Genomic DNA, 26,843 nt, shown 5'->3' on the forward strand with positions numbered 1-26,843 from the left:
CACCTGGGAAGGCCCGGAATCCTTCCGGCTCCGGGCGGGGCTCAAGCTCTCGCCCGGCCCGTCGGGAGCGCCGAGCAGTCGCCGTGCCGCCCGCCCGGCGCGGCGTGTCCCCTGCCGCGGCCCGTCGCGCCGGCGGAAGCGCGGCTGCAGCCCGTGAGGATGCTTCGGGCCTGGCGGGTGCCGGCGCTGGCGCGGGCCCGGGCCGGGGCCGCCCGGGGCTGGGCGCGCTCCGCCGCCTCGGAGGCCGCGGCCGAGAGCCGGGAAGACTCCCGCTACCGGGACACGGTGCTGCTGCCGCGCAGCCGCTTCCCCGCGCAGCTCCCGGGGCGGCTGCAGCCCGAGACGGAGCTGAAGACGCAGCAGGTGCGGCCGGGGCCGGGCCGGTTCCCACGGGAGGAGCGGGGGCTGCCCCGGGCGCGGCGAGCCCCCGGCCGGCAGGAGGGCGGGGGTGGCCGCCAGGGTTTGTGTTCGGTCCCGCAGGGCGAACTTCTGGCGAGTCCGGGCTCTTTTTTAGAAAAGCTCGAGCTCTTGAGGTATTTTTAGTTTGGATAGTCGTAACTTTTATGCAGTTTGTTTTGGAGGAGAGTAACGACCATCCGGATAGTGCAGTGCTAGGATAATAATCTCAGGCCTAATATTTCACCCTCTTCGGCCTTTTTCGTACTTAAAACCCACTAATGGCTTCTCTTGCGGAGTTAGAAAAGTGTATTTGTTTGCCTGCCTGCTTTTGTTGTAAATTTTGCATCCAGCCTTTTTGACGGTACAGAGAGTTGTGATAGTTTTGGTCTTTTTCTTGTTGTTTCTACAGAAATGTGGTTTTTCAGAACTGTATTCATGGCAAAGGCAAAGGAAGACAAAACAGGAATTTTGTTTACATGATGGACCACCTTATGCCAATGGAGACCCTCATGTTGGCCATGCATTAAACAAAGTAAATACTTTCTTGTTCATACTTTATTCTTGTGAAGTGGTAAAAAACCTGCCATCATGTGCCCTGTGTTCTCTGTTCCCATTTAAATCAATAACACTTTAAAATGTTTGCAATTTTGGTAGTTGGGGCTTTTAAAAAGCAATAGTATGATTATGTGGATGCCATATTTTGCCATATTGACATAGATACTATACCTCAACATAAATACCATGTGCTGAATGCTCAGTGTTCTTTTTGATTCAGCCTTGAGATTCACAGCATTATGCTGACCATCAAGTTTGAATGACTCAAATTGTGAGCTGTCACCCACAGCTTCTAACGGTCCCAGTGCCAGAGCTTGGGCTGCAGTAATGTGCTCTAGGCCAGTGCTGTAGGTCCAGCTCAGTGTTTTAAAAAAGAGAGTAAGTCAGTTTTGTTCACTTCAAGTCTTGCAAGTTTATAAGGTGCATCTCAGTTACACTGGTTGTGAAGTCCTTGGATCAGAGGTCCTCTAAGGTTCTGCCAATGTACAAAATGATAGGCAAGAAAAATAAAAAATGCAGAGTGTTTGGATCACAGAGTGGCTTGGGTTGGAAAGGACCCTAAAGCTGATTTAGTTCCAAACTCTCTGCCATGGGCAGGGGCACCTTCCACTAGACCAGGTTGCTCAAAGCCTCATCCAAACTGGCCTTGAATACTTCCAAGGACAGGGCACCCAGAGCTTCTCTGGTCTTAAATATAAATTTATCCTGCACCTTTTGATAATTGTATTTTTTAAACAGGAGGAGCTTAATTACAAATGTGGCTGTTCCATATGGGGGAGCTAAAGTGATAACAGACCCTTGTGGCTTTTCAGATTCTGAAAGACATCACCAATCGCTTCCATGTGATGAGAGGTTATAAAGTGCATTATGTGCCAGGGTGGGATTGCCATGGGCTGCCAATTGAGTTGAAGGCACTGTCAGAAGTCAAAGGAGCTGAAAATCTTTCACCGATGGAAATTCGGCAGAGAGGTAAATGAAGGCTTTTAGACTTCATTGTGGCCTTTTCTCTTAGCTATTGGTGACATTTTCTATGATCACTGGGTGTATTTGGCAAGCAGATAGAGCAGGCTGGAATCTGATGAAATGGGATAATTTCACACAAGCTTAATTCATTGCGGTAATGGGCATGCAGAGCATTGACCCTCAGTTTAAAAAAAAAACAAAAGGAGGGCAGGAGATTTGGATGTCTGCTTGGATTAACTGTATAGTGGCAGGAAGCTGCAATTTATCAGATAAGCATCCTTTTGGTTTTTGAAGGCTGAATTTGATTAGGAACTGAAAAGATGCATGTAGAAGTCAGGCTCCTTCAGGACAGCTTAGCTCAGTATCACAAGTAGGAATGTATTTGTTGACTTTTTAACAATCCTCTAAAACTATAGGGGGGGACCCTTTCGAAGAAAGTGTGTATTATATGGAAACTGTTTTGAAGAAATAATTTCAAATACAATATGGGTTGAAAGGCATCATCATTCAGCTGCAAAGCTTTTTGTAATGAGCAATTGAAACTTCTTTAATTTGAAATTGTGTTAATGAAAAGGACTAACTTATTTTCAGATGTATGTTACTTAGAAAATTTTGAATAAGCATAAACAGAGGGAGTTAACTTTCACTCTTATTAGTTTTATGTTGAGAATTTATTTTGAGAAATTTTTCTTCCTAACAAAGTATATTTTTCCTCCCCTTTCTTAAAAAGAAAGTTTGTAGTCTAAGGACGTGTGCTTAGTATTCCTGTGTTAGTGAAAAAGTGCCAAGCCTCTTTACTCTTTGCAGTCATTTTTTGTAACAACCAATCTGAAATGTATGTATTGTGAATCATAATGGTTAGGGCATAGGTTCACTACATTCTGCTCTGATTTACTAAAAAATCAATAGTGCATTTTAAGTGATATTTTATTGATCGTAGTATGCTAAACCATGTTCTTAATGGAACCATTCCTTTCAGCCAGAGCATTTGCCGAAAGAGCAATTGAGAAACAGAAATCCGCCTTCATTCGTTGGGGTGTAATGGCAGATTGGGCCAACTGCTACCTTACATTTGATCCAAAGTATGAAGCAAACCAGCTGAGAGTCTTCTACAAGATGTATGATAAGGTATATTGAACTTCTGTGGAAGTTTGTATTGATTTTTCATGAGTTTTGTTTCTCCTAACTTTTTTTTTCCCCTCACTGTCCTCTCTAGGGTTTAATTTACCGGGACTATAAACCTGTGTTCTGGTCCCCTTCAACAAAGTAAGAATCAACTTACTATTTTGTCTTCAAAATTTTAGCAAGGATGCCAGTAGCTTTTGATGTTGCAGCGTGTAACTTGTGTTTGATGTGTATCAGAACAGCCTTGGCTGAGGCAGAACTGGAGTACAACGAGCAGCACGTCAGTCGCTCTGTGTACATGAAATTTCCGCTGCTGAAGTCGCCACCTAAGCTGACTTCTGTGATAGGTATGACTTCTCTGTGGCTTTAGAGACTGACAGCTTTGATTTTTGTTATAACTGTGAGTAAAGTGCTTCTAATTTATATCTGTAGATGGATCATCCCCTGCTAGTGTGCTAGTCTGGACCACGCAACCTTGGACTGTGCCAGCCAATCAAGCAGTTTGTTACATGCCTGACTCAGCGTAGGTGTCTTCCACTTGGTTCAGTTGTCTGTGTCAGTGCCTACTGGTATTTAGCAGCAAAATTAAAACATTCTGGGCTGTCGTTACAGTTTACTTAAGGCATCTTTTTTGGGTATTGTTGGGGTTTTTTTGTTTTGTTTTTAAGTGTTGCAATTGTAAGCTTTGTTCTATATCTACTAATATATTAATTTCTGCCTAAATTTTTATTAAATTATTTCTTCTTCTTCATTTCTTATTTCTTCTTCAAGGTTACCTTGAATTTTGAGATTTGTGAGTGAATTGGGCATGTAAAGCATACTTGTCTGTCTTTTAGAGATGAAGAATTTCACAAATTGGTAGCTTTGTGGTGTTTGTAATTATTTAGTATCATAAATTCACGTTTGCATTTCAGATACGCAATTGTAAAATGTACAACAACTGGACAGCACTTCATTCTTGCTGCAGATAGAGTTGAATCTACAGCTGCTGTTCTGGACACACAGTTTGAAGTTGTATCAACGTGTAAAGGTAGATTTTTAAATTGTTAAATTGCTTAGAAATCTGCTTTTAGGTGTCTGAATACTGCTTCATTTAAATGTGTTTATAATTTGAGAATATGCTTCACTAAAATAATACAAGGAGGAGGAGTCTGTCAGATTTACTGTTGGTGTATTGTAGCTCAAATTATTATCCATAGATTTCAAATGAATTTTTAAAATCTGGCATCATGTGTGGAAAAATGAGATGTAGAGTGTAAGTCTACATCTAGTCTGTTCAGTATCAAAATCTTAATTACACTGCAGTTTGTCTTTCCATCCATTGTTGATGGCAAGAGGGGGCTAATTACAAGCATGACTGGTGAGGTATTGTAGGCGGCTGTTGTCTGTCTGGACAAACTAAAGCAGTTGAGTTGGCGTCCTAATAAACTGCATAGTGGCATTTCTTACCAGGCAGGCTTGGGATTCAGTGTCATGAGTTGGGATTTGGTGTGTCATTTGTGAGCTATATTCATTTGCCTCCATCAGTGATTCAGTGCTGGAAATATGCATTTGTAAAGGAGGTGAGGAATCTGTTTCTAAGACTTTCTGTTTTCTTCTTTCTTTGATGTCTTTGGTGTCTTTCCATGCCTTCTCTTTCAGAGGAAGTCTTGTTTTTACCTAATGATGAAATTACTGAGGGTGTTTTTTCTCACAGCTTCCACCTTTTTGAATCATTCTTCCAACTTTTTGATCATACCATTTACAGATAACATCCAAGAGTAGTAGAGTTGAACCTTCTTAAAAAAGAAATTTTATATTGGAACCTGTTGTTTTTAACTTCCCATATATTCAGTAATTAATTATATTTGTTACTTTTCTGTATTTGTGTACATAACTTTGTGATGGCAGTTCTTAATCATGTTCCTTCTAGGAGAAAATCATTCTGTGAACACCATTTTGTCATATGGCACATTCCTTAATCTCTGTGATTCTTGACTTCCAGCAAGGCTTTAATAATAATAGTTCTTCTTTTTTTTTTTTAACCACTTGGTTTTTTTCTGCTCTCTGATAGAAGAAGTTGAACATGTGAATTGTGTTTATTTTATCTTCTGTTTTGTATTTTTCAGGTGCAGATTTGGCAGATGGTTCTTGTGCTCATCCCACCATTCCTGGCAGAGTCTCTCCCCTGTTACCTGCAAATCATGTGACAATGACAAAAGGGACAGGATTAGTTCACACAGCCCCAGCTCATGGTATGGAAGATTACAGCGTAGCTTCCCACCATCAGCTACCCACGGTACTTTATTTTTCAGCTGTTGCTCTTGATTTCCTGCAACTGATTGACTGTGTGACACCAAAATTATTTGTTTTAATTTGTGCATAAAACTTGAAAATATTTTGAAGCCTTCACAGAAGTGTGAGTATCACTAATGGCCTGCAGGAATGCAAGACTAACCTTAAGGAAATGTGTATCAGAATAAAAGAATGAAGTTTCCTTCTGCTAATTAAAACTTACAGGGAGGTGTTAGAATCAGATTTTTCTGCTCTTTATGTGGTTTTGTTTTTTAAAGGAGAACACAGAGAATGTTTCTCAGATATTGACTCTCACTACTCAGAATTCTCTTTTACATGCAGATCAGTAAGTCACCAGTTATGTAGGTCGTTACTTTTTTTTTCAGCAAAGCTTGTTTTAAACACATTTGTAAATACAGCTCATTTATGCATAGCCAGTTTGTGATTGATGGGAGTGAAGATTCAGGATATGGGGCATGGGGAGGGTTAGGTTTGCTTTTATTTTGCATTGTTTATTTGAAAAGTCACTGAAATACCAGTGACTGTGATGTGTAATAGTTGTGGTATGTGTGCAAATGCATTGGTGTTCGTTTCTTCTGACACCTGAAATTCACTTACTTGGTAAATTACTAAACTGCAGTTCACTAAATCTGAAGTGTACTTAAATATTTTGTTATTCATCAGAAAAGCAGTCACCCAGTAGAGTATTTAACTCACTTTTGAATACCAAAATGATAATAAATTGCCACATGATATTTTATTGACATCATTAATTTATTTATTTTCAGGATTGCCTTGTGGATGAAAGCGGGTATTTTACAGAAGCAGCAGGTCCTGAACTTAAAAACAAGAATGTCCTTGAAGAAGGGAATGAAGCTGGTGAGTATTTGGTGTTTGACCATTTGTTACTTCATCACTTACAGTCCTGCAGGTATATTTTGAGAGTTTGTATAAACTGGCCATATTTTGGCATTTCTTGCTAAGTGTTGATTATGAAAAGGACTAAGTTGAGGTTAACAGCAGCCATATGTTCAAACTGAAATTTAATCTTGCCTCATTTTTTCTCTCAGTCATTAAGATGCTTCAAGCAGCTGGGAGTTTGTTAAAAGAGGAGAAATATGTGCACAGTTACCCCTATGACTGGAGGACAAAAAAACCAATTATTATTCGTGCCAGCAAACAGTGGTTTGTAAACACAGCAGATGTGAAGGCTGCAGCACAGGTATGTAATTTTTCTTTCTTATGAGACACTTGAAGACAACTGAGGCTACTTGGAATCAACAAAAAAATCTTGCTGTAGCTCTCTCCAGGATATTATCTTCTCTAGGGTTTATGAACAGTAGTTGAAAAGCATTAATTACTTGTTGAAGTGAAATATGTTGTCAATTCTTTTGTTAATGTTGATATAATCCAGGTATATCAGCTAAATCCAGCTGCACTGACTGGTATATTTGCTCATTGTATTTACAGATGCAGAAGTTTCTTAGAGCTACTGATGTTTTTTTCCCTAAAATATTTTTTTAAAAGATGATGTTTCAAGGAATTAAAGTAGAAAAGACAATTTAATCACTGTTAAAATTACCTTTTTTTGTTAGGCTAGCCTTGTGTGGCCAGATATCTGTTTGCTGCCCTGTTAATTTTGTCACAGTCCTATTTTAAATAACTAAAAGCTTGGGGTCTTTTGCTCTTTGAAGTTATGTAGATCCATACAGAAGATTCAGGCCAGCACCTTAGGGTAACAGTGATTTTATTCTAATTAGGGCATGAGGTATATACTCCATATTCATCTTTATGTAGAATGGATGAAAACACAGTGGTTACTCAGCAGGGCTGGGAGTGAGTGGTAGCCCTCTACAGACAGTTTGTATCAAGGTGGGTTTTCAAAGTAGACAACAGAACAAGATACAGTCTGCTTTTAAACTTCAGATTCAGTCACTGATGCCATTTTAAACTCATTTTTAGGGTCTGTCTGCTAGTGAATCAGAGAACTGGGGTTTGGTTGGGAAATACACAGTATATGCAGTGTTCAAATAAGTTATTGAAGAGCAGCAGACAATTGCCTGAGAATGTGTTTTTGATACTGGGAATGGGAGAGTAGATCTGTACCATATTTTACTGGCAGCCTAAACATTTTTTGTGGGAAAGCTGAAGCATGTTCAACAGTTCACTGTCTCCTTCATAGGATGTGCTGAAAAAAGTGAAGGTGATCCCTACATCTGCAGTGAACAGGATGCTGGAGATGCTGGAGAGAAGGACATTCTGGTGCATATCAAGGCAAAGATGCTGGGGCGTCCCAATTCCTGCTTTTTATCAGAAGAGCACAGGAGAATGCTTGATAAACAGGTACCTGCCTAGCCTTAGACACTGTGAAGTGACAGAAGAAGCACTGTCTGTTGTGCTGCAGTTAGTGATATTATAAAACTTCTTATTATTTCAAGTAGGAATACATGCTTTTACTTGTAGTTGTTTATATGCAGATCTAATTTAGATTTAAGTTAAAACAATCAAAAGCTTGTGGCTGGAAGTGACTTACACATAAATAATAGGAATTAATTTACTTACATACTTAAGTTACCTTAAAACTCCTCTTGAGATTAATTGCTGTTTTCATCGCTCATCTTCAGTGAGCTGACTGAAGTCATGACTGACCTTTCCATTTAAGCAAGCAGTGAAATGCAAACTGTGGTTAGAATAGATGGCAACTGTAATTGTACCACTGTACATTAAATAGTCCAGGTCCTGTGTCAAAATAGCGTTTTGCAGTTAAGTGACAGTGAGATCTGAAATGGCTTAACCACACTGGTTGCAGAATAAATAAGTGCATTTTGTTTCAAAACAAAATTGGAGTGGTTTTAAAGACCAGCCTCAAGCGTAACTGACCCTTAGCTATATGGTTTGGTATGTCTAGATCTTCAGATGCTAGTCTGATTCTGCCATCTTTCGGTTAATAGTATCCAGATATTGCAAACACTGCATTTCAGGACTTATAGACAACATAATGCAGAGGAAATCCAAGCTATGCTTTAAAACAAGGAACGTCAACCAAATGTGATCCTTTTCTTTCCTGTAAGGAGTAATAGAGTTCTGCTTTTACTTCTTTGGGGAACAAAGGTATTCAGTTCTGAATGTTCTCTCAGAGGTGATTTCATAAAAAGAGTGTTGTGGAGTTCCACATTCATTGAATTAGTTCCATAATTTTTTTCTGCCTTGAGATATGCTGATGTAACTCAGTTTTGTACACCTTAACCTTACAACCTTTTGTGAAAATTCCTAAGTTTTTACAGCTGAACTTGAATACCACTGCCGAACTTTTTTTTTATTCTAGTGTTGAGTACTGCAGGAGTCTAGCATGTTTTCCAGAGGCTGTACTGAGCACACAAGCAGTAGATAGTAGACAGTAGTAGGTGAGGCTCAGGGTGTGGAGAGCAGGGAATGGACTTTAGACAGGTAGTCCTTAACTTCACCTGGTGTAACTGGGTGTGTAGGTGTGCAGAGATGTACTTTGGCTCTCTCACTGTAGGCAATAACTGTGAGAAAAGACCACAGTAGCCACAATGTCGTTTATAGTGCCTGAATAATGCTGACACACATCAGGAAATAAATGGGTGGAGGATTTGTGGGACATAAAACCACTTTACCTGCAAAAAAGTAGGTGTGTGTCTCTATAAAAAACTACTATTTCACAGAATTCTTTTTGTTTTCTGGTTGAAGAGTAGCCTTGAGAGTGTGTGTGTTGCTTAAAAATTGTTAAATATATAGTTTTACAAGCAAAAAAGTGTAATGGAAACCAGTCCAGCAGTTGGCACTCAAAACTGAGGGGCACCATGAAGCAGGGGCTCCTTCTGAACACTGAGGAGCTGGGACAGAAAGCATTTGAAAGGAGGGATATGTGGGAATTCCCTTAGGTTGTAGTAAAATCACTTTGAAAGACCGTGACCTGTATTAAAGCCCCTGCCTTTTATGAATGCTGAAGCTGTGTGAGATTATCCCCGAAATTGTACAAAATGTGGCAATCACAGCATTTTGATGTGGTAAACTCTGCCACAGCTTAACACCTCCCCCTTTGTGTGTAGGTGTTGGCCCAGCAGTAAGAATTATAGGGGAGTGAACGAAAGGACAGCATGGCCTCTTTGGGTAGAATTGATCTGGGGAATAGAGAGGCATTTAGAAAAAAACCAGACATATTCACTATGCTTGAAAAGAGATTTATTTCATTTGACTGACAGGTTCAGATGTTCATTTATAGCCAGTACTCTTTACTTCTAACTTTACTTACTCTTGGTGGAATTTTCAAAGGAAATTGTAAAGCAGTCATTAAATATTCTAAAAAATTTGAGCTTATATATTTGTAAAGTTAACTGTAGGAGACTTCTGTAACTGGAGTAGAAGTGCACAGAATATTGGCCTATAGAAGTGACAGGCAAATGCAGAAGACAGTCTGTCAATTCATAGGTCATTTTCCTGGACACCAGTTCTTATTGAAAACTGCAGCTAAGCCTGTTCTGTTACATTTGCATTATCATTTTGAAAATCATATTACAACAGGTTGCTGACATACTTTTTAATGTGAAACTTTTTAAGTTTCATACCTGGTATGAATAATTAATATAGTTAAAACACCAGTAAATAACTTGCATTTCAAAACATGAGCTGTTTTTAACTTGAATGCTGGATGCACAACCTCTCAGTAGCAGCTGCTGTGGAGTTTTTGAGTGACTATCAAAAGTAACAGCATCTCCACTGGAAGTCAGTGTAGTCCACATGGAGTTGCTGTTACATATGAGAGCACCAGTGGTCGATCTTGAGTGATCTTGTTCATGTATCACCTGTAAAAAGACTTTTAAAAAGAAAAAAATGTCCCTCAAATAAACTGCTGTTTCCCTCTGAGAATTGTCCCTGAATTTATCACATGAAAAGCTGCTGAAAGCCCTTCTTTCAAGGTGGAGCTGCTTTCTCTAACAGTGTTTTTGCCACACCAGCAATCCAGTCTTTCTAGCCAAGAGGTAGTTTGTAATGTTCAATGCAGAATCTCCATGAGTCTCCTTGCTGCTGTGGCCCCCCTATAACCCTAAAAGATATTTGATTCAATTACGTTGTCATCTATGGTTAGAAATTTAATATACCAATGATGTTTAAATTCTTTTATGCAGAGTATGCTGCATCATATTGTGATTGGGAGTGTAAAAATGATTATTAAAAACTCCTTATAGGAGAGAGAAAAGAGAGAGCACTTTTTCATTATTGCCATTTTCAGTAAGAATACAGAGGTGAGATTCTGTAGGATTTTTTTGCACAAATGGAGAAAAAAGACTTTAAAAGTCATTTAGAGTACATGCACAAATAGATGCTTATGCTGTGTGACAGCTTTCAAAATTTAACAGATTTCAAGAGAAAACACTCTCCATCTAGGAAGCTCTGTAACTCATGGAAAAGAAGAAAGAGCTCCAAAACTAAAATATAAGAATTGTATTTCCAGTAGTAGCTCAGCACAGGTAATACATACTTTAATCTGACCTCATGCAATAACTGCTTTACAAACTCACTGTTCAGATATTGGTAATAAATAATAGTATTGCAAAGATCGTTCTAATGCCTTTGTCCACATCCCTGTGACTTTGATTAACACATAAATCAAATTTCTGAAAAAGAAAAACCCATGGTTTTGAAGGACATCTGTCCTGTGCTCTTATTTGTTTTTTAAAATAATAAGACATTTCAGTGAATTGCAATCAGTAGCAGCTTACCACCCCTATAATACTTACAGCTGTAGTATCAACATTCTTGTAAAGCAGAAGATAACTTTCCCTCTTCGCTGCTGTTGGAAAGGAGATGGAGAGAACATCAGGCTCTGTATTCTTCTGCTCCTGACTGTATCTTAATGCTGCCTAATTTCTGTTAACAGATTAAATAAGTGTGCAGCATAATCAATATCTGGCTCCCGGGTGATTGGCTGGAACCGGGGTAGCGTGAATTGCCGTAGGGGTGTCAGAGCGTAGCAGGGACACGTAATGCAAGTTCTTCCAGATAGCCTCTGAATAAAGGGCAAAGTTTTACAATGCCTTTATGGCTCACTCGGGGAATTATCATGCTCACCTTGAAGGCTGCAGATTATAAAGTGATGAGTAGTTATTTGAGCAAGGTGGTTTTCACTTGCACCTTACAGAAAAGTACTTTGCAAAAGTCCTGCTCCTTATAATGCAGATACTTTAAATAAAGTTGTTTCTCTCTTGAAGTCGAATTTATCATAAGGATCCTTCAAGAAGAGCAGAGATAAGTACAGGGGCTTTGTTTGTTTGATTTGTGTTTTTCAAACTGTAGGAGTGAAAAAGATTTGTTGAAAAGGTACCCTGGAAATCGTTCATCTAAACTACCTCCTTTTATAAAATGTTTGTTAAAGTTCACTTATATTTTGTAGGGAAACACTGTATAGTGAAAAAAACTTGCACTGCTAAAATATTGGGGTTTTTTTAAACGTGATTTGAAACTATGATAGAATTTTGAGAATATTGGTCAATAAAAAATTGACTTCACAGTCCTTGACTCCTCGTTTCTTGTAAGTAATTGATAACACAAATCTGACCTTCTTTTACTTATCTGAAAACTTTTATCTGTAGCATAATTGTACCTGTTGGTTCTTGTGTAACAAAAATATCTTTAAAAAAAATCTGCTCTTCATAAATTAATAGTGTAATCTTTGCATTGCATGGCAATATACTTGATAAAAGGTTAGCTCATGGTATGTTTTGTGGGAATGGTGTATCTACAAGGCTTCACAAGTCTTGTGTGACATTGGCAGTACTTACTGTAAATGAAGGCAGGCATTTTATTATGCTTTCCCAAGGGACAGTAATAGCAAAGGTTTATTTCCTCCTTCTCTCTCCCCTCCCCCACCTCTGATGGAAAGGAAAAAATAGTTTATTAAGAGAATCTTTTTATATGCTGTCCAAGATAACTGTTAATTTTGATCTATAGCTGGATTTATCATCTTTTATAAATCCCTCCAAATACTGATATTGTGAAATACCTGTTGAATATTTTAAAAATGCATAGGTTGAAATAATTTCATCACTGGAGTTTATGTCCCTCTACAGAAGTGTATTTGCAATATGAAAAAAATATGTGGAAGACAGGCTTAGTTCCTGTTTAAATTTTCTGCTTTACAGGATGTGCTGGTAGCTTTTCTGTACTAGTTGTGGGTGTGATTCCTATTCAGAGAATTTTTCTGTTTCTCATTGAGGCCAGAGCTAGTAGCTGAGCACTGAATTACTTCTTGCATGAATCACTCAACATACACAAATATTTTACATGGTAATAAACATATTTTAGGGTAAATCATCCTCTTTTTAATTTAGCTACTCTTGTCTTCTGCCTGTGAGTTCTATGGGTAAGACTCAGCCAGTGAGAGGAAGGCATTGAAACTGTGGAGAGAGCTCTTCAAATCTTCAGGTGAAGACAACTGGTTATCTATAACTGTCTTTAAAAATACACTGATAGTGTATTTGAGAAGAACCCAAGGTGGAAAATTCTATTGGCAAAGAGAGAAAAATAATATTGTGTATTGCTTTTTCTAAAGTGTTCCTGGGTGGTGCAGTATCATCCCTAAAGGTCAGGGTGTAAATCCAGCTTTGTCAGTGGAAGCTACTCATCCTACAAAAGACAAAGTCAGAGGAATAGTTTAGTCCAGGCTGAGGCAAATTTCATTTTTGTGTTTCCTGTGAGCTTTCTGAATTTGGAGATTTAGGGTAAAGGAGGCAAGACATAAGGGTTGTGCATCAGCTACCTGCCAGGAATTGTACCTGTACTGGGGTTGTTGTTAGCTTTTATCTTGGAGAAGTAACACTCTCAAAACTGGAAGTATAGCCAGACAAACAGGCCTCTGTGCAAATATTTCTGTAAAGAAGTGGTAACATTCACAACTGGAGCTCCTCAGTGTTGTTTTAGCAAGATAAATGTTAGCAGATACATTACAAAGCCATAAATTGTGTCCTACATTAAAATGGAAGGTGAATGATGCCTGGGCTGGTTTGAAAGGGGCAGAATGGTGGTGGTGCCACAGGGATGTCCATGTGTGAGTATTGCTGCTTAATGGCCTCTCCCTGTAGAGAATCTGCTGAGATGTTCTACAGGAATTTATTTTGAGAAGTGAATTGATTAATTGATGATTGATTGATTGATTGGTACAAAACTGATATTCTGTCATTGCAATTTGAGCAGTCAAGAGCAAAATTGGATTTTCTTCTTGCCGTTGTACCTCATGTCATGAACTGAAGTAATTTGTTCTACAGCTTCCTGGAGAACATGTTTTCATGCTTAAACCCTGAGTGTAAGAGTCCATTAAATGTTTTAGTGATGTAGCTCAGCTTATTAACAGTGCAGTAAAATACTGTGCTGAAAACCAAACACAAAACTGAGTGACGACTGAAGAAGATCATCTGCCTTCTGTGTTTTTAAGATAATTATGCCAGATAATTATTTTACTTTTTCCCCCTTTGCAATACTGTGTCAAGAAATTAGTTAACTGATTAAATCTTCATTTCTCGAGTTATGAACAAATCTCTGGTGTCCTGGGTAACACAGCAGGTTTAGTTTGAAGTTGGCAGGTCAGGATGATCTGTTGTACTCCTTAAATACAGCAGATGTCTTAAAAATCACCTCTTTAGCAAGTGGTCTGTGAATCAGCGAGACAAAGTGTGTGGGGTTCCTCTTTGGTTTTTTAAGATACTTTAATTTATGTCTAGACTTGGTATTAAGCAATATTAAAAATCAATTCCCCATAGCCTTACCTACTAGGGCCAAGGATTGAATGTGTCATAAATAGTGCACAGAACTGCACACCTTGAGGTTGCCTTCTCTATTCAGATCAGAAAAAATGCTTAGTTAAGTGTTTAATTTTTCTTATTTCCATAATATCTGTTTATTTTCAGGACCTTTGTCATGACTGGTGCTATATGATATGGACTCATAGATTGCCTTCAGAGTCTATATTGAATGGTTTATTATCACTCCTCTATGGGTGCAGAATTTTCAGTTTCTTACATTATTTGTATTAATATATTTAGATTTATTACAATTTAAAATATATATTGCTAATTTTGGGAAATTCAGGCAACTGGAAGCTTAAGATGTGTATATATATATATATATATATATATATATATATATATGTATATATGTATGTGTGTGTGTGTGTGTACTACTTGAAAAGCTGTCATTTCCTCACTCCTCTTTTCCACGTGAGTTCTCAAAGTCTCTGTATCCAGTAAGAAAAATAAACCTGTTGTTAAAAAGAGCAGATATTTTGAGGGGAAATACTTGTGTAGTTTCTTTAAATTCAAGGTCAATAAATAGCAAATAAAATGAATTTTAGAGGTTTTCAAGCTGCTGGCATCTTTTCTGAGTGCCCCAATTATGAGGTATTTGCAGAAGATGATGTTTGGAATCCATGTGGGTTTTTGTATATTGTACAAATCCTCCCATCTTGGGAGGCAAAGCCAGAAAGTATTCAATGCAGGCAGGAAGGTCTGTGAAGTTTTGTATGGATTAGAAGCTGAAAAATCACAGGTTCTAGTAGCTTGGTCTGTGTATTGGCATCTCTCACTGCTTTGGGTCTGGGATACTTGTGGAAAGGTGTGATTAACTCCTCCATTCAAAAACCCCTTTTTTCCTCCTAACCCAGTGAAACCATCACAGATGTCATCAAAATAGTGGAGCAGCAAGGAACAGATGCATGGTGGGCCCTCCCTATTGAACAACTCTTGTCAAAAGAGGCTGTAGCAAAGGTAAACTTCTGACTTCAGGTACAGCAGTTGCTCAAGACAGTTGAGTGATGGGAAGTAATAGAAAAATTTTGTTTATTCCCATGATCCTCTTCAGTCTTGTATCCTCATTGTGAAAGGAGTGTTCAAAAAGTGAGATCTGAGTGGGGCAGAACACACAATTGGATTTGTGCTGTTAATTCAGGGCAGAAATCTCCATCCTCCTCCTCTTAATCAGGAGGAAAGTGACATCCTAATTAACCAAATTATGAGCCCAAATATGTATTAGGTCTTGGTCATTAAGATGGATTAGAATTTTTATTTAGTTCTTCCTAACTTTTTATTGTTCTTTAACAATTGTGTACTTAAGCTAACACAAAGCTGTAGTGTTACTGTGCCATCTGAGATTTTCTTTGTAATTTTTCTTTGCCCTACCTTGAGTTTCCATCAGTAATTATCTGAAAACTCTTGTCAAAAATTACCTACATTATTTTGTGTTCACTCACAAAGTTTGTAACAGAACCTGTACAAAACTGGACCAGAAACAAAATTTGCTTTATCTCTAGCTTTGAAAAGCATTGCTGATTTAGGGTATTCTATTTGCATTATTTAATAATTGTTCTCTCAATTGTTCTCTAGGCTGGTGGTCGTGATGTTTCAGATTATGTCAAGGGACAGGATGTCCTAGACATTTGGTTTGACAGTGGAACTTCCTGGGCTCATGTTTTGGAAGGTAAAGAATTCCTATGTTGATCCTTATTTTAAAATACTTGGAGAGCAAAATGCAACTGTTCTGTGTGACACTGTTGGTGTCAGCACAACTGAGGCAGATTATGCCATCAGCAGGCTGTCTGTGACTTTTAAAGCTGCTTTTGCTTGTAAAGATAAGGATTTAATGTTGGCAAACTCATTTTCAGCATAATTAAAGTTGAGGTTTTTCTAATATGCTGCTCTAATGATTCTGACATGTGGTGTACTGTGTAACTGCTGATCACCTCATACTTGCTTTGAGTGGAGAAGTCTCATGGCACAGAGAGCCAAGGTACTTTGCTGCTACTTCGTACTCCTAAATTGTTTTTAGTTAACAAATTTCAGTCTGTGCTTGTCTGCTATTTGAAGCAAATAGCACAAATAGCAAAGACTGAGATCAGCTGCTGAGTCTAAGTTTTATAATTTAAAAGTGTAGGTGTGCTTTGTCACTTCTCATTACTTTCAGTAACTAAAGCAGTATATTGTGGCTTAAAATATTTATACTTGCTATATGCTATTTATGGCTCCTACTGCCAGTAGTTGCTACTCAGTAGGTAGCAGATAGATATTTGTATAAAAAGATGTAAAATACACACTGTTTGCCTGAAGGATAGTGCAAAGTCAGGAGTCTTTTCTAAAGGAGGAGTCTAGTCCCATACATCAAGTCTGTTGGACTTTAAACCCTCTGTACACAATTGCATGATAACAATCTTGCTGAATTATAAAACACGTTAGTACCAGAGTTTTATTTCTTAGCAACATGGTCAGGCAACAGTACCATCAGCAAACATTAATTTTCTAGAAGATTTTTACATATATTGAGGTTTATGCTCTTTAAAAATGTTTCTGGTTTGATTTTGAAAGCTATAACAAAGTAGTGGTATTTTATGCAGTTACAAACTTGCATTGTTAAAGAGCTGAACACCTCAGTCCTCTAATCCTTTGTAAAGGAGATAACTTTTCATAAGGAATACAGAATCAAGGCTCTGGATTTGTTGTTAATTTGTGTAAGGCTCCCATATGGATTCTGTAGTGTCTAATAAATGTTTGGGTTATCACAATACAGACTTCTTTCATGGAACTATTACAAGCTGCTCTTCTCTACCTAGTCCTCTCTTTTAATGAAATTTGCTGGAGCTTGGTGTGTGTAAGGCATCATCTTCTGCTGTGTGACATAACTGGAGTGGCCCCACTGCTGTCAAAGCAGGGGACTCACTAACCAGCAGTGTAACCTCCTAACCCCATTTATTCTCCGAAATGACACAAAAATTGCATTACCTTTTTTCTGTGTAATTGAGGCTTCTAGCCACTGCCAGAAGTGCAGTCTGTTATTCATATCAAATTACTGGTTTAACTCACCTTTTATGAAACTTTGCAAGAGATGTTGTTGAATTAAGAGTTTTATCATCTATTTCTGAAATACGCTCCAGTTTTTAAAGCTTTTTGTAGAACTTCTTCCAATATCAATGATAATAAGTAAGGCTTACAGATAGACTAATGGGTGGGGTTGTTTTCCAAAGTACTCTTGGAAGAAAAAAAGATGGAATTCATGGAGAAATTCAAGATTGCTTAGAGAATGTCATTATGCGAAGAACTAATTTTGTGGTAGGAGATGAGTGATAGCAGAGGTTGTTGCTGCCTTCTGTCAGTGTTGGTGGCAGAGGTTCTTTCACAGCACGAGTTACTTTCAGGCTACTGCAGGATATAAAAGATGATTAAAACTGATTCTAATGTTTGTTTCACTCTGCCCTGAACCCAAGTTATTGAAAATTCTAAGTCAATGATCTGTTAGTAACTAGCAGGAATAACAGATGTTAGAGATCTCCCTGTCAGTTCCAGCTTTGTGAAAATAATTCCTTCTCTTCATCGTCTCTGTGACTCAGAACTTGGCCTGAGTTTTCAGTGCATTTGACCCAGCTGTGTCCAAGCTTACTAAAGGAGGTGCAGCTGTTACAAAAATGAATCCCTTTGGCTGATGGCCACACAGATTGCTGTCAGCAAAAAAAGCAGGTTGGGAAGGGGGTGAAGAGGGGCAAGAAGAGAGATTCTGCTGAATGAGGATAAAGGAATTGCTCAGTGACAGCCAAGTCCAGTGGTATAAATCATAGGCTGCATTACCTTTTGCCCTTGCACAGTCCTATTTCTAATGCTTGCCCTACTGCATCTTCCAGGGACTGGGCCTATTTCTGATGAAGATGGCTTAAAGTTACTCTTGTTCCATTAAATTATGGTTGGCTTCCTTTTTCCAGCCTGGGTGTGCCTAAGGTACCACTTGTAGCTAAATGACAGATTAACCAAACCATTCTATGTCAGCAGTGGGGCAGCTGCAACTTACACACTAAAATCAGAGATTTGGCTACTAGATTTGTAGTCACAAACCCAAAATTGTACAGCTACAAGCAGACTGTGTGAAATAAACACCACTCACTGGCATCACTGAGAGCAGATCCACAAGTGCAACGTTCTCTGAAATCCCCTAAAATTTCCTGGGGATGCTGTTTGCTTTCTTAATACTCTGTTTGCCTAACACTGTTTTCACTGAACAGTTTATTGTTGTGCCCTCTCATCCTGTTTGTTTCTTGCTACACATGCTTCAGACATGGATAACTGCATTTTCATAATGCTGCTGTGAGGTAGAAGAGTGTTAATACACTGCTTCCAAAGAGAAAGTGTGGTAAAAGCAAAATTTTGTTCAAAATCATGTGCTAATTTTAAATACTTAATGCTGTGGTGCCCAGCACGTTTTCTGTTGTTCTTTTGCTTTGAAGTTCAGCCTTTTGACAGAGCTCATTTCAGCAGCTCCTTATGGAGCATCCATTTAAGAGATGTCTTAAAATATCTTAAAATTCTCCTACATTTTCCTCATGGGCAGAGTGCCATCTTCACTACAACTTTGAGATGATTCTTTTTTAAAATAGTTCATATAAAAATGCACACTGGACTGCATTGTGATGTGATTTGCCACTGGTAAAAGTCACACAGCTTTTCACCCACAGTTTTGTGGGTATTGCAACGATGGTAGTTTTCAACATCATAACTTTTTTCCCTATCTTATTGGCTAATTTTTAACTGAATGAATGTGATTATTTTACAGCTTGCCTATCTAAGTGTTTAAACTTTTGTGCTGACTGAGAGGCTTGAATTTATCTTAGCTGGTTCATTCCTGGCATTAAAATACATCATGTTTAATCTAAAAGTCAAAGTCTGTAAGATCAAAGATATGGAATCTTGAAATCCAAACCAGAAGGATCATAAATTGTAATTCTCTTTAACGACCTATGTACTATACTTCAGTTAAAATAAACAGAAAAGTCTCTTTGGGGTTGTTGGACATACTTCTCCATTTATAAAAAAAAATGTGAGCACTGTTGTAATTAATTTTATATAACAATCACAATCTTAACAAAACTGAGGAAGGGGAGCTACTTATAAGGCAAGTTTTGTATATGCAAACCCCATGTTTGTATTTTACAGATAAAATGTTCAGGCCTCTGTTAACTTTGCAAGCACCAGTAGCCAGCTTGCCAGATGTACTAGTTCCTGTCAGAAAAGCCCAGTCCAGTTTGCTGTTTGTAATCAGTTGTTTGTTGAAATTCTTCTCTCCTCCAAGTTCTAACTACTGGCATTTCCATGAAAAGTTCACTTCTCTAAAACCAGTGGCTCATAAACTAGTTGTAAGCAACAAATGTGTTACAGATTTTCTAATGTTCCTGTCTTCCTTACCACAAATATTCTTTTTTTTTATCTAGTCCTCACAAGTATTTTTGCAGTCTCTTAATACAAAGGTTGCTCCTTACTTACTGTACTTCTATACCCCAGACTCTTTGTAGATTTCCTTGACTGAATAAGCAGATGTGTAAAAACCGTGATATCCACCCACACATTCTTCCTGTGCTACCTGGAACTGTGTGGCCTTGACCTTTGTAATGTTGAACTTCCTTTTATTGCAGGATGGATCTAAATATTGAAACTTCCATTAAGTTAAACAAATAAATCAAGTGTGTCAGTGGCAGAAAGAAGCATTGTCTCAGGGGTCGTAGGAAGAGGAAAAGAGGAGATAGTGAATAAAAATTGAGTAGAAAAACTTCTGTCTGAATATTGAGAAAGCAACACCATCAACTTGTAGAATCAAAACTAAACTCCTGATAAATATGTGTATGGTTTTGCACCTTTGTAGGCTTTGACTTGCATGTTCTGCTGTGTTCACATTACTCTGTTCTCACTCTGGTGACCTGTCTAGGATTGCTTAGGACAAGGAGGGACTTCTTGAGTCAACAAGTTTGTACCTTTTTGTACAGTGACTGAATTCCACCAGTAAAGCCATTTAAACTGTGCTGTCCTCTCTCAACCCCGTGGAATAGCTGGGTTAGCTCTTCTGCTTTTAATGTGCAGTCAGGCTAATACCCTGCCTGCCTTGTAGCCCAATTTTCCTCTAAAGTACTTATTAGCTGCACTTGCTCTTCCCTACCATTCCTCTTTTGTTCTATGTGTGTATTTACAGGGAATATTTCTACTCAGCCTTCCCAAGCCACGCTTTTCCAGATGCCTCTATCCCCAACAGACTTTCTTGTTTCCCACATTGTCCTAACTCTTTTCCAAAGTTTTTAATCTTCCTGGAACACCAGTGACCAAAAATGTAAATTCTGTCACAGGTGAGCTGTGGTCACTGCCAAAGCTACCTGCTCTCTTCTGTAAATGCCTTTCATGGGCTGGTTGGGCACCTTACCTCTGTTCCTTGTGCCTTGAGTAATTCCAAATGGGAACACTTCAGATGGTGGCATAGATTTTTATTAATTCCAAAGTATGTGAACTTTTCTTGGGTATTGCAGTTTGTTTAGGAGCACTTGAAAAGTCTTCTGAGGACTTCTGTGAAGCAATCTGAGCATGATAGCTTTTTTTCATAATTTTGTTATTTAGTTTAGGAGAGAGCAAGCTTATTTGTTAAATTCTGGAGCGTGGCAAGTTTTGGATTCTTTTAAAAATTACAATACTAATGAATCCCTTGTATCATGGTTAAGTAACCACACACCATTTAAGAAAAGTAACTTACTTGCTGGGTTTAAAAAGCAAGATAAATGTTACTAATCACTTTCAGAGATTTTGTGTGTTAATTGTTTTAAGATACAAGGTCTGATATTTCAAATAAAATGTTCTGGTTTTTAAAGGTGCAGATCAGAGAGCAGATACATACCTTGAAGGAAAAGACCAGCTGGGAGGTTGGTTTCAGTCCTCTCTCTTAACCAGTGTGGCAGCAAGGAAGAAGGCACCATACAAGTAAGTGTGTGGATTGCAAATACATTTCTAGTCCATTTATTGAATATTGGGCTTTTGGAAGTGTGCACAGTAGTGTATAAACAAGAGAAATCAAACCAGTACCAAGTATCTGATTCATGTTCTTACATTTTCAGTAAAAAGGTTTTCTCATAGTAGATTGTAATTCATTTACTGTTTAACTTTTTTATATCATAATTCTAATAATGTTTTCATTCTTAGTAATGAAATTTAGGAATTATCAGATACAAGTGGCTTTTTGCTATCTCTCCCACTCCCACAATTAAAGAAATTCTTTGGGACGTGCAGTGTGCAAATCTCCCAAGATCATTGACTGGTGAATTCAACATTAGGCTATAGGGAATTGGGAATAGCTGTTTGCTTGTGTTCTGCTGGAGCTGTGGCACACCATTTATCTCCTGGAAGATGGAAAGCATAGGGAAGGGGAATGTGGCTCAGCTGCAAGGAGGCTGTACAATTTTGGGAAATGTATTGGCTTAAAAAGTAAATAATGTTTTAGTCTTCATTTAATCTGAAATACTCATGCCCTAGATATCTAAACAATCTGTTATTTGCACAACAAAATTAAATGAGGAAAATAAAGTTGTTTGCTCTCCGTGGATGGTAGTACGGGGTATATTCATGGTTGGTTGAACTCGGGATGGAGCCTCAAGCTCACCAAAACAGGGTTTCTGTGTGCATCGACTTAAGAATATCCTCATTAGAAATCAATTCTTAGCATAGATTTTTCCCTGGGATTTTGTTTTCACTAAAATCTTTCCTGCAGGACTCTGGTGGTTCATGGCTTTACTGTTGGCGAGAAAGGGGAGAAGATGTCTAAATCTGTTGGCAATGTGGTTGACCCTGATGTCGTTATCAATGGAGGCGAAGTAGGTCAAGCTTCTGAATTTCTCAGAACTGCCACTTAAAACCTTTCACTGCCAGATTCTGCAGCTGTCTTGTGGCAGAACTCTGTCAGGCTCTTTGGCTATACTGCAGTTCCATTTGGCTGGTCTGAAAACCTTGACTTGTGCTGCTTCTGCTGTAGTGCAAGAAAACCCCTCACCTTCATTCTCTACTAAGAGAAAAGAAAATTATTCAGAGGGTGTAGGATGGTTCCTTTTTACCAGTGTTGATGGAGTAATGGAGAAGAAGAATAATAAAAACAAACAAAAAAATTAAAATAATGAAACTCTGCTGTGAAACTGACTGAAGTTTACCAAGTATGGCAGTGGAGCAGTCAGATCTAGCAGCTGCACCCCAGCAATCTCTCTGCTCTCAGGTTATTATTGACTCTGGAAACTTCATTCCCTGGTCAGGGAGGTTGCACTGAAGTGCATTCATATGTTCTGAATTTCCCTCCCTCCCCAGTCCCACTGTTGCTGTTTCTGAGGCTGCTGAGCAGATTTTGCAGCTCACTAGACGAAAGAATCAATCCTTGCATGACTTGCTTATCTGATTAATTAAAACACACAATTGTTTCTATGCTTTAACAAAGGGGAAAAGCCGTTTTCAGAATTGAAAACAGTCTGAAGGGGAAGAAAAACTTATGTAGCTTTAGATACTAACATGGCTATTTTAATGAGAAGCATTCAAAGGATTTAAGGCTGCAGATGAGTTTCTCTCAGCTTACCTGGGTTCTAGCATTGCCTGTACACAGAGTGCTGCAGGTGTGAGTTACTAAAAGAGGGGGAAGCCTCCAAGCACAGTAGCCTCTGGGCACATAAAATTATAGGTAGTCCTGCGTGGAACAGGGAGTTGGACTGGATGATCCCTATGGATCCCTTTCAGCTGGAGATATTCTATGGCTCTGTCTGTCCTCAGGATCACACCAAGGATCCTCCATATGGTGCCGATGTTCTCCGCTGGTGGGTGGCAGAATCCAATGTTTTCACAGAGGTGATGATTGGGCCTGTGGTGCTCAATGCTGCCAGAGATGATATCAACAAGGTAAGAGCCACCACTGCCAACACTATTCATCTCAACAACAGGTTCTCTGTGTCTTGGTTGCAAAGTTTTCCAGTCTTTAGCCTAAAGAAAGCTTTTCCAAGCTTATTTAGGGAGGTACTACTGCTTTTTACACCTGTGGGTCAAATAGTAAAGTGTGCTGAGAAAAGACTCATTTCACAGCTTTGTGCTTTGTGGAAACAGCCAGTTGTTATTTTTCTGTAGGTCCTTTTGCCATGTGTTCTTTATGATGCCTTTGTAACTATTCAAACAATCATTTTGAAAAGCAGTCAATTTACGTAGTGATGGAACATGAGCATTTTGTGTTTAATCTAAAGTGAAGGCTACTAATGTTTAATTGCTCTGGGTTGTTCTAGCTGCGGAACACACTACGCTTCATGCTGGGAAATGTGGAGGGCTTCAACCCAGAGACAGATTCCATCCCCCCTGCAGAGATGTACATAGTGGATCAATACATGCTGCATTTACTGCACGAATATGGCAGCAAGGTAAGGGGAATTGTGTTTAGATGAGCATGTGTGTAATGTTTTCCATTGGCTTTATTTTCTTTAGACGTGTGAGGAAAACGTGTGCGTTAAGCAGGCACCTTACAACCACAAAGGATCCTTCAATGCAATGCGCACTCCTTTAAGCCCATCTCAATTTTTGGGGAAGACTTTTAACATTCTTAACTTGGACATCAACCAGATTTTCCCACTCACTGCCTAAGGCCTCAAATTAGAAGTCTTTAAAAATAGTTAGATATTAAAAAAAAAAAACCCAAAAGCTAGAGCATTGGAAATTTGCTGTTGTACAGAACTTTGACATTTCTGTCACTCAGAACCATTTTGCTGAAACCATGGGCATGGTTTCTGCGGTTTCCCCTTTCCTTTCCACTCAGACTTGAATGGAAATTATTTCTTTGGCCGAACTGTTAACTGACTTTTTTTCCCCTCCAACAACCTTTTAAAGTTTCTGCCAGACCTTTTGCCACCCATTCCATTTCCTGTAAGTTTAGTTCATCAGGGGGTGTGTGATGCAAACCAATGCACTGTTCTTACCTCCCTCTCCCAGGTTACAGAAGCTTACAAACAATATGATTATAGCAAAGTTGTTCGACTGCTGCAATCATTCTGTTCCAGAAGCTTGTCTAACTTCTATTTCAGCATGATCAAAGACAGGTGAGTTCGTTCCTGCTGCCTTTAAAAGGGAAAAAAGAAAGGAATGGGTCTGAGATGGAGGTAATAAGGTTCCACGTGAATGCTGAGTGAACACAGGTATCTCCAAGGACCTCTCAGTGCATTCAGCTGAGTGGTTGTCATTGTTGTGCTCTCTTCTGTCCACTGGTGGTACTGAACACTTTAAAAGGACATCAAACAAGCACATTTAAAACCAAATAAATATTTAAAGACAGAGTCTTGGATCTATATATTTACCCAGAAAGGGTGTGCATCTGAATTTGGGAAGACAGGAAGGGCTTTTAGCAGTTAGCTGTACAACTCAGTGTATTTATCTGGTTTTTTAGATCAGTGAAAGAATCTTAAGGCTGTGACCGATACTTGTGTAAATGTGCAAGGGCTATTTCATGGGGTAGGAGGGGTGGAGGTTATACTGATCTATAGTTGCCAGAACATGAGTAAAGGAGGGGGGGGGGGAAAAGAAGCCCTAATGCTGAGGTTTACAGATGAACCAAAGGGCTGACAGCTGCAGGCTCAGCTCCCTTAGGACAGATTCTCTCTCCCCCAATTACCATGTAGAGAATCTCCTTTCCTGTGACAAACTCCTTTCCTGTGGCTGCAGATGTGGATGGTCCTGTCTGCAGCTCACTGTGCTTTCCTAGGGAAAGGCACTCCAGAAAAGCTTTCCTTACAAAGGCTGGATGGGTCAGACTTCTGCATGTCCACTGGCAGTCCCAGAAGTGTGGCTCTTGAGCAGAAACATGAACATAGGAATACCTTCCAGCTTTCCCTGCTGTCTTGCAGGCTCTACTGCGAAGAAGCAAAGGATCCTAAGCGTCGTTCATGTCAAACTGTGTTGGCAGAGGCTCTGGACATCATCATCCGCTCCTTTGCACCCATCCTGCCCCACTTGGCAGAGGAGGTTTTTCAGTACATCCCTTACAAGAGAGGTAAGGCACATACCCACTGCTAAGCAATTCCTTTAGTGCACTGTTTAATTGCACAGTTATAAGGAATGCAATTACAGAAATATGCCATTCTTTTTTATTCATTTCATAAACACCCAAATAGACTAAAATAAGAATTGCTTTGTTTTGCTTTCAAGACTCAGAGGGTGTGTTTCGTACTGGCTGGATTAATGCAAGCTCAGCATGGAAGAAGCCTGGCATTGAGGAAGCAATAGAAGGTGCATGTGCAATGAGAGACTCCTTCCTTGGGTCCATCTCTGGCAAGAACGCTTTGGAATATGAAGTCATTATTGTAATTGAGCCTGGATTGCTGTTTGAACTAATGGAGGTAAAAAAATGCAACTTAAGAGTAGTGTTGTCTGTGTGAAAACTTTCTTCTGCTTTGTACTTACCAGAGAATCACAGAATGGTTGAGGTGGAAGGCACTGCTGGAGCCTGTACAGTACAGCTCCTTGCACAGGCAGGCTTACTTACAACAGGTTGCCCAGGCCTCTGTCCATTGGTTTTTGGATAGTTCTGAGGATGGAGATCCTGCCAGCTCTCTGGGCTGCCCGTGCCAGTATTTGACCACCCTCACACTAAAAAAATCAGCTTTGGTTTCTTGGAAGAGGACCACCTTTACCCTGCTGGCAATGGTCTAATGCAGCATCCCAAGGTGGGATGCTGCTGTCCCTGTCCCTGGCTTATGGGCAGCTGCTTGGCCCTCAGGCACCTTTCTCTTGGCCACTGCAGTTCAAGTCTGTCCTCCTCCTAGCAGGAGTAAACCAGACTCTTGGTTCAAACCATCCACTCTGATTAGGAACCACAGCTCAGTGTTTATTTTCTAGACTGGTTGGTGCTGAGAAACAAAACCAAGTTCCAAGTCTGAAAGCTCTCTGTCCCCCAGGCACTGCAGGCTGAAGAAACTTCCAGTGTTTCCCAGCTAAATGAGATAATGATGGCTTCCCAGACAACCCTGCTGAGCGAGCTCCCCAAAGAAATACCTTCAGATGCAAACATCATAAAAGGGACCTTTCTGATTAACTTGGAAGGTAAGAAAACCATTCCAGACAGACTCCTGCACTACAACACAGGTTGTTCATGGCTTGAGTCTTACCTACAGCTCCAGCCTCTCTCTCAACAATTACACTTTCTTTGACAGGTGGTGACATCTGTGAACAATCTTCATACAAAGTTATAGCCCAACCCATTGCCAAAGCAAAATGCCCTCGCTGCAGGAGATACACTGCCGAGTCCTCAAGCACTCCCTGCCCACGGTGCCTCCAAGTCCTTGCTGCTGGAAAGGGGAGCACATGAAGACAAAATGCCTATGCAAAAGCTGCTCCAAAGTGGCTGAAGCAGCAGGTCTGCAAATTGGAACCTGTAGAAGCAGATGCTTAAGCCCCAGCCTGAGCCAGAGTATCATGTATTTTGGGGAACCTTATATGTGTGTGTGTATATATATATAAATATATATATATATATATAAATATATATATATATAGACACACTACTTGTGTATATCACTTTTCAGCTTAATAAAAAGGGTGGTTAAAAATAACTGAGTGATTTACTTGTTCTTAGCAACCTGTGTTCTGTGGAAGTTCACTTCCATTTAAGAGAAAATCTGAATCAGCTCTTGTTTAATTTTTATACTGGCAGCTGGTAGTTCAGCATAA

General features: G+C 39.3%; 1 protein-coding gene across 1 annotated transcript; it reads left to right on the top strand.

Moving 5' to 3' along the window:
* Nucleotides 1-159: 159 nt before the first annotated feature.
* Nucleotides 160-26,725, top strand: IARS2 (isoleucyl-tRNA synthetase 2, mitochondrial). Its single transcript, XM_054628619.2, has 23 exons — nt 160-363; nt 809-931; nt 1,767-1,923; nt 2,897-3,045; nt 3,134-3,183; nt 3,280-3,389; nt 3,475-3,565; nt 3,957-4,072; nt 5,151-5,320; nt 6,105-6,195; nt 6,387-6,538; nt 7,499-7,659; nt 14,993-15,095; nt 15,711-15,804; nt 20,987-21,095; nt 21,880-21,982; nt 22,917-23,042; nt 23,417-23,548; nt 24,114-24,220; nt 25,022-25,167; nt 25,323-25,513; nt 26,072-26,216; nt 26,327-26,725. Exons 1-23 carry the CDS (start codon nt 160-162, stop codon nt 26,479-26,481), a joined length of 2,985 nt encoding a protein of 994 aa, XP_054484594.1. The 3' UTR covers nt 26,482-26,725.
* Nucleotides 26,726-26,843: the final 118 nt, after the last annotated feature.

The sequence above is a fragment of the Agelaius phoeniceus genome, chromosome 3 (assembly GCF_051311805.1).
Source record: "Agelaius phoeniceus isolate bAgePho1 chromosome 3, bAgePho1.hap1, whole genome shotgun sequence".
NCBI classification, from domain to species: Eukaryota; Metazoa; Chordata; class Aves; order Passeriformes; family Icteridae; genus Agelaius; species Agelaius phoeniceus.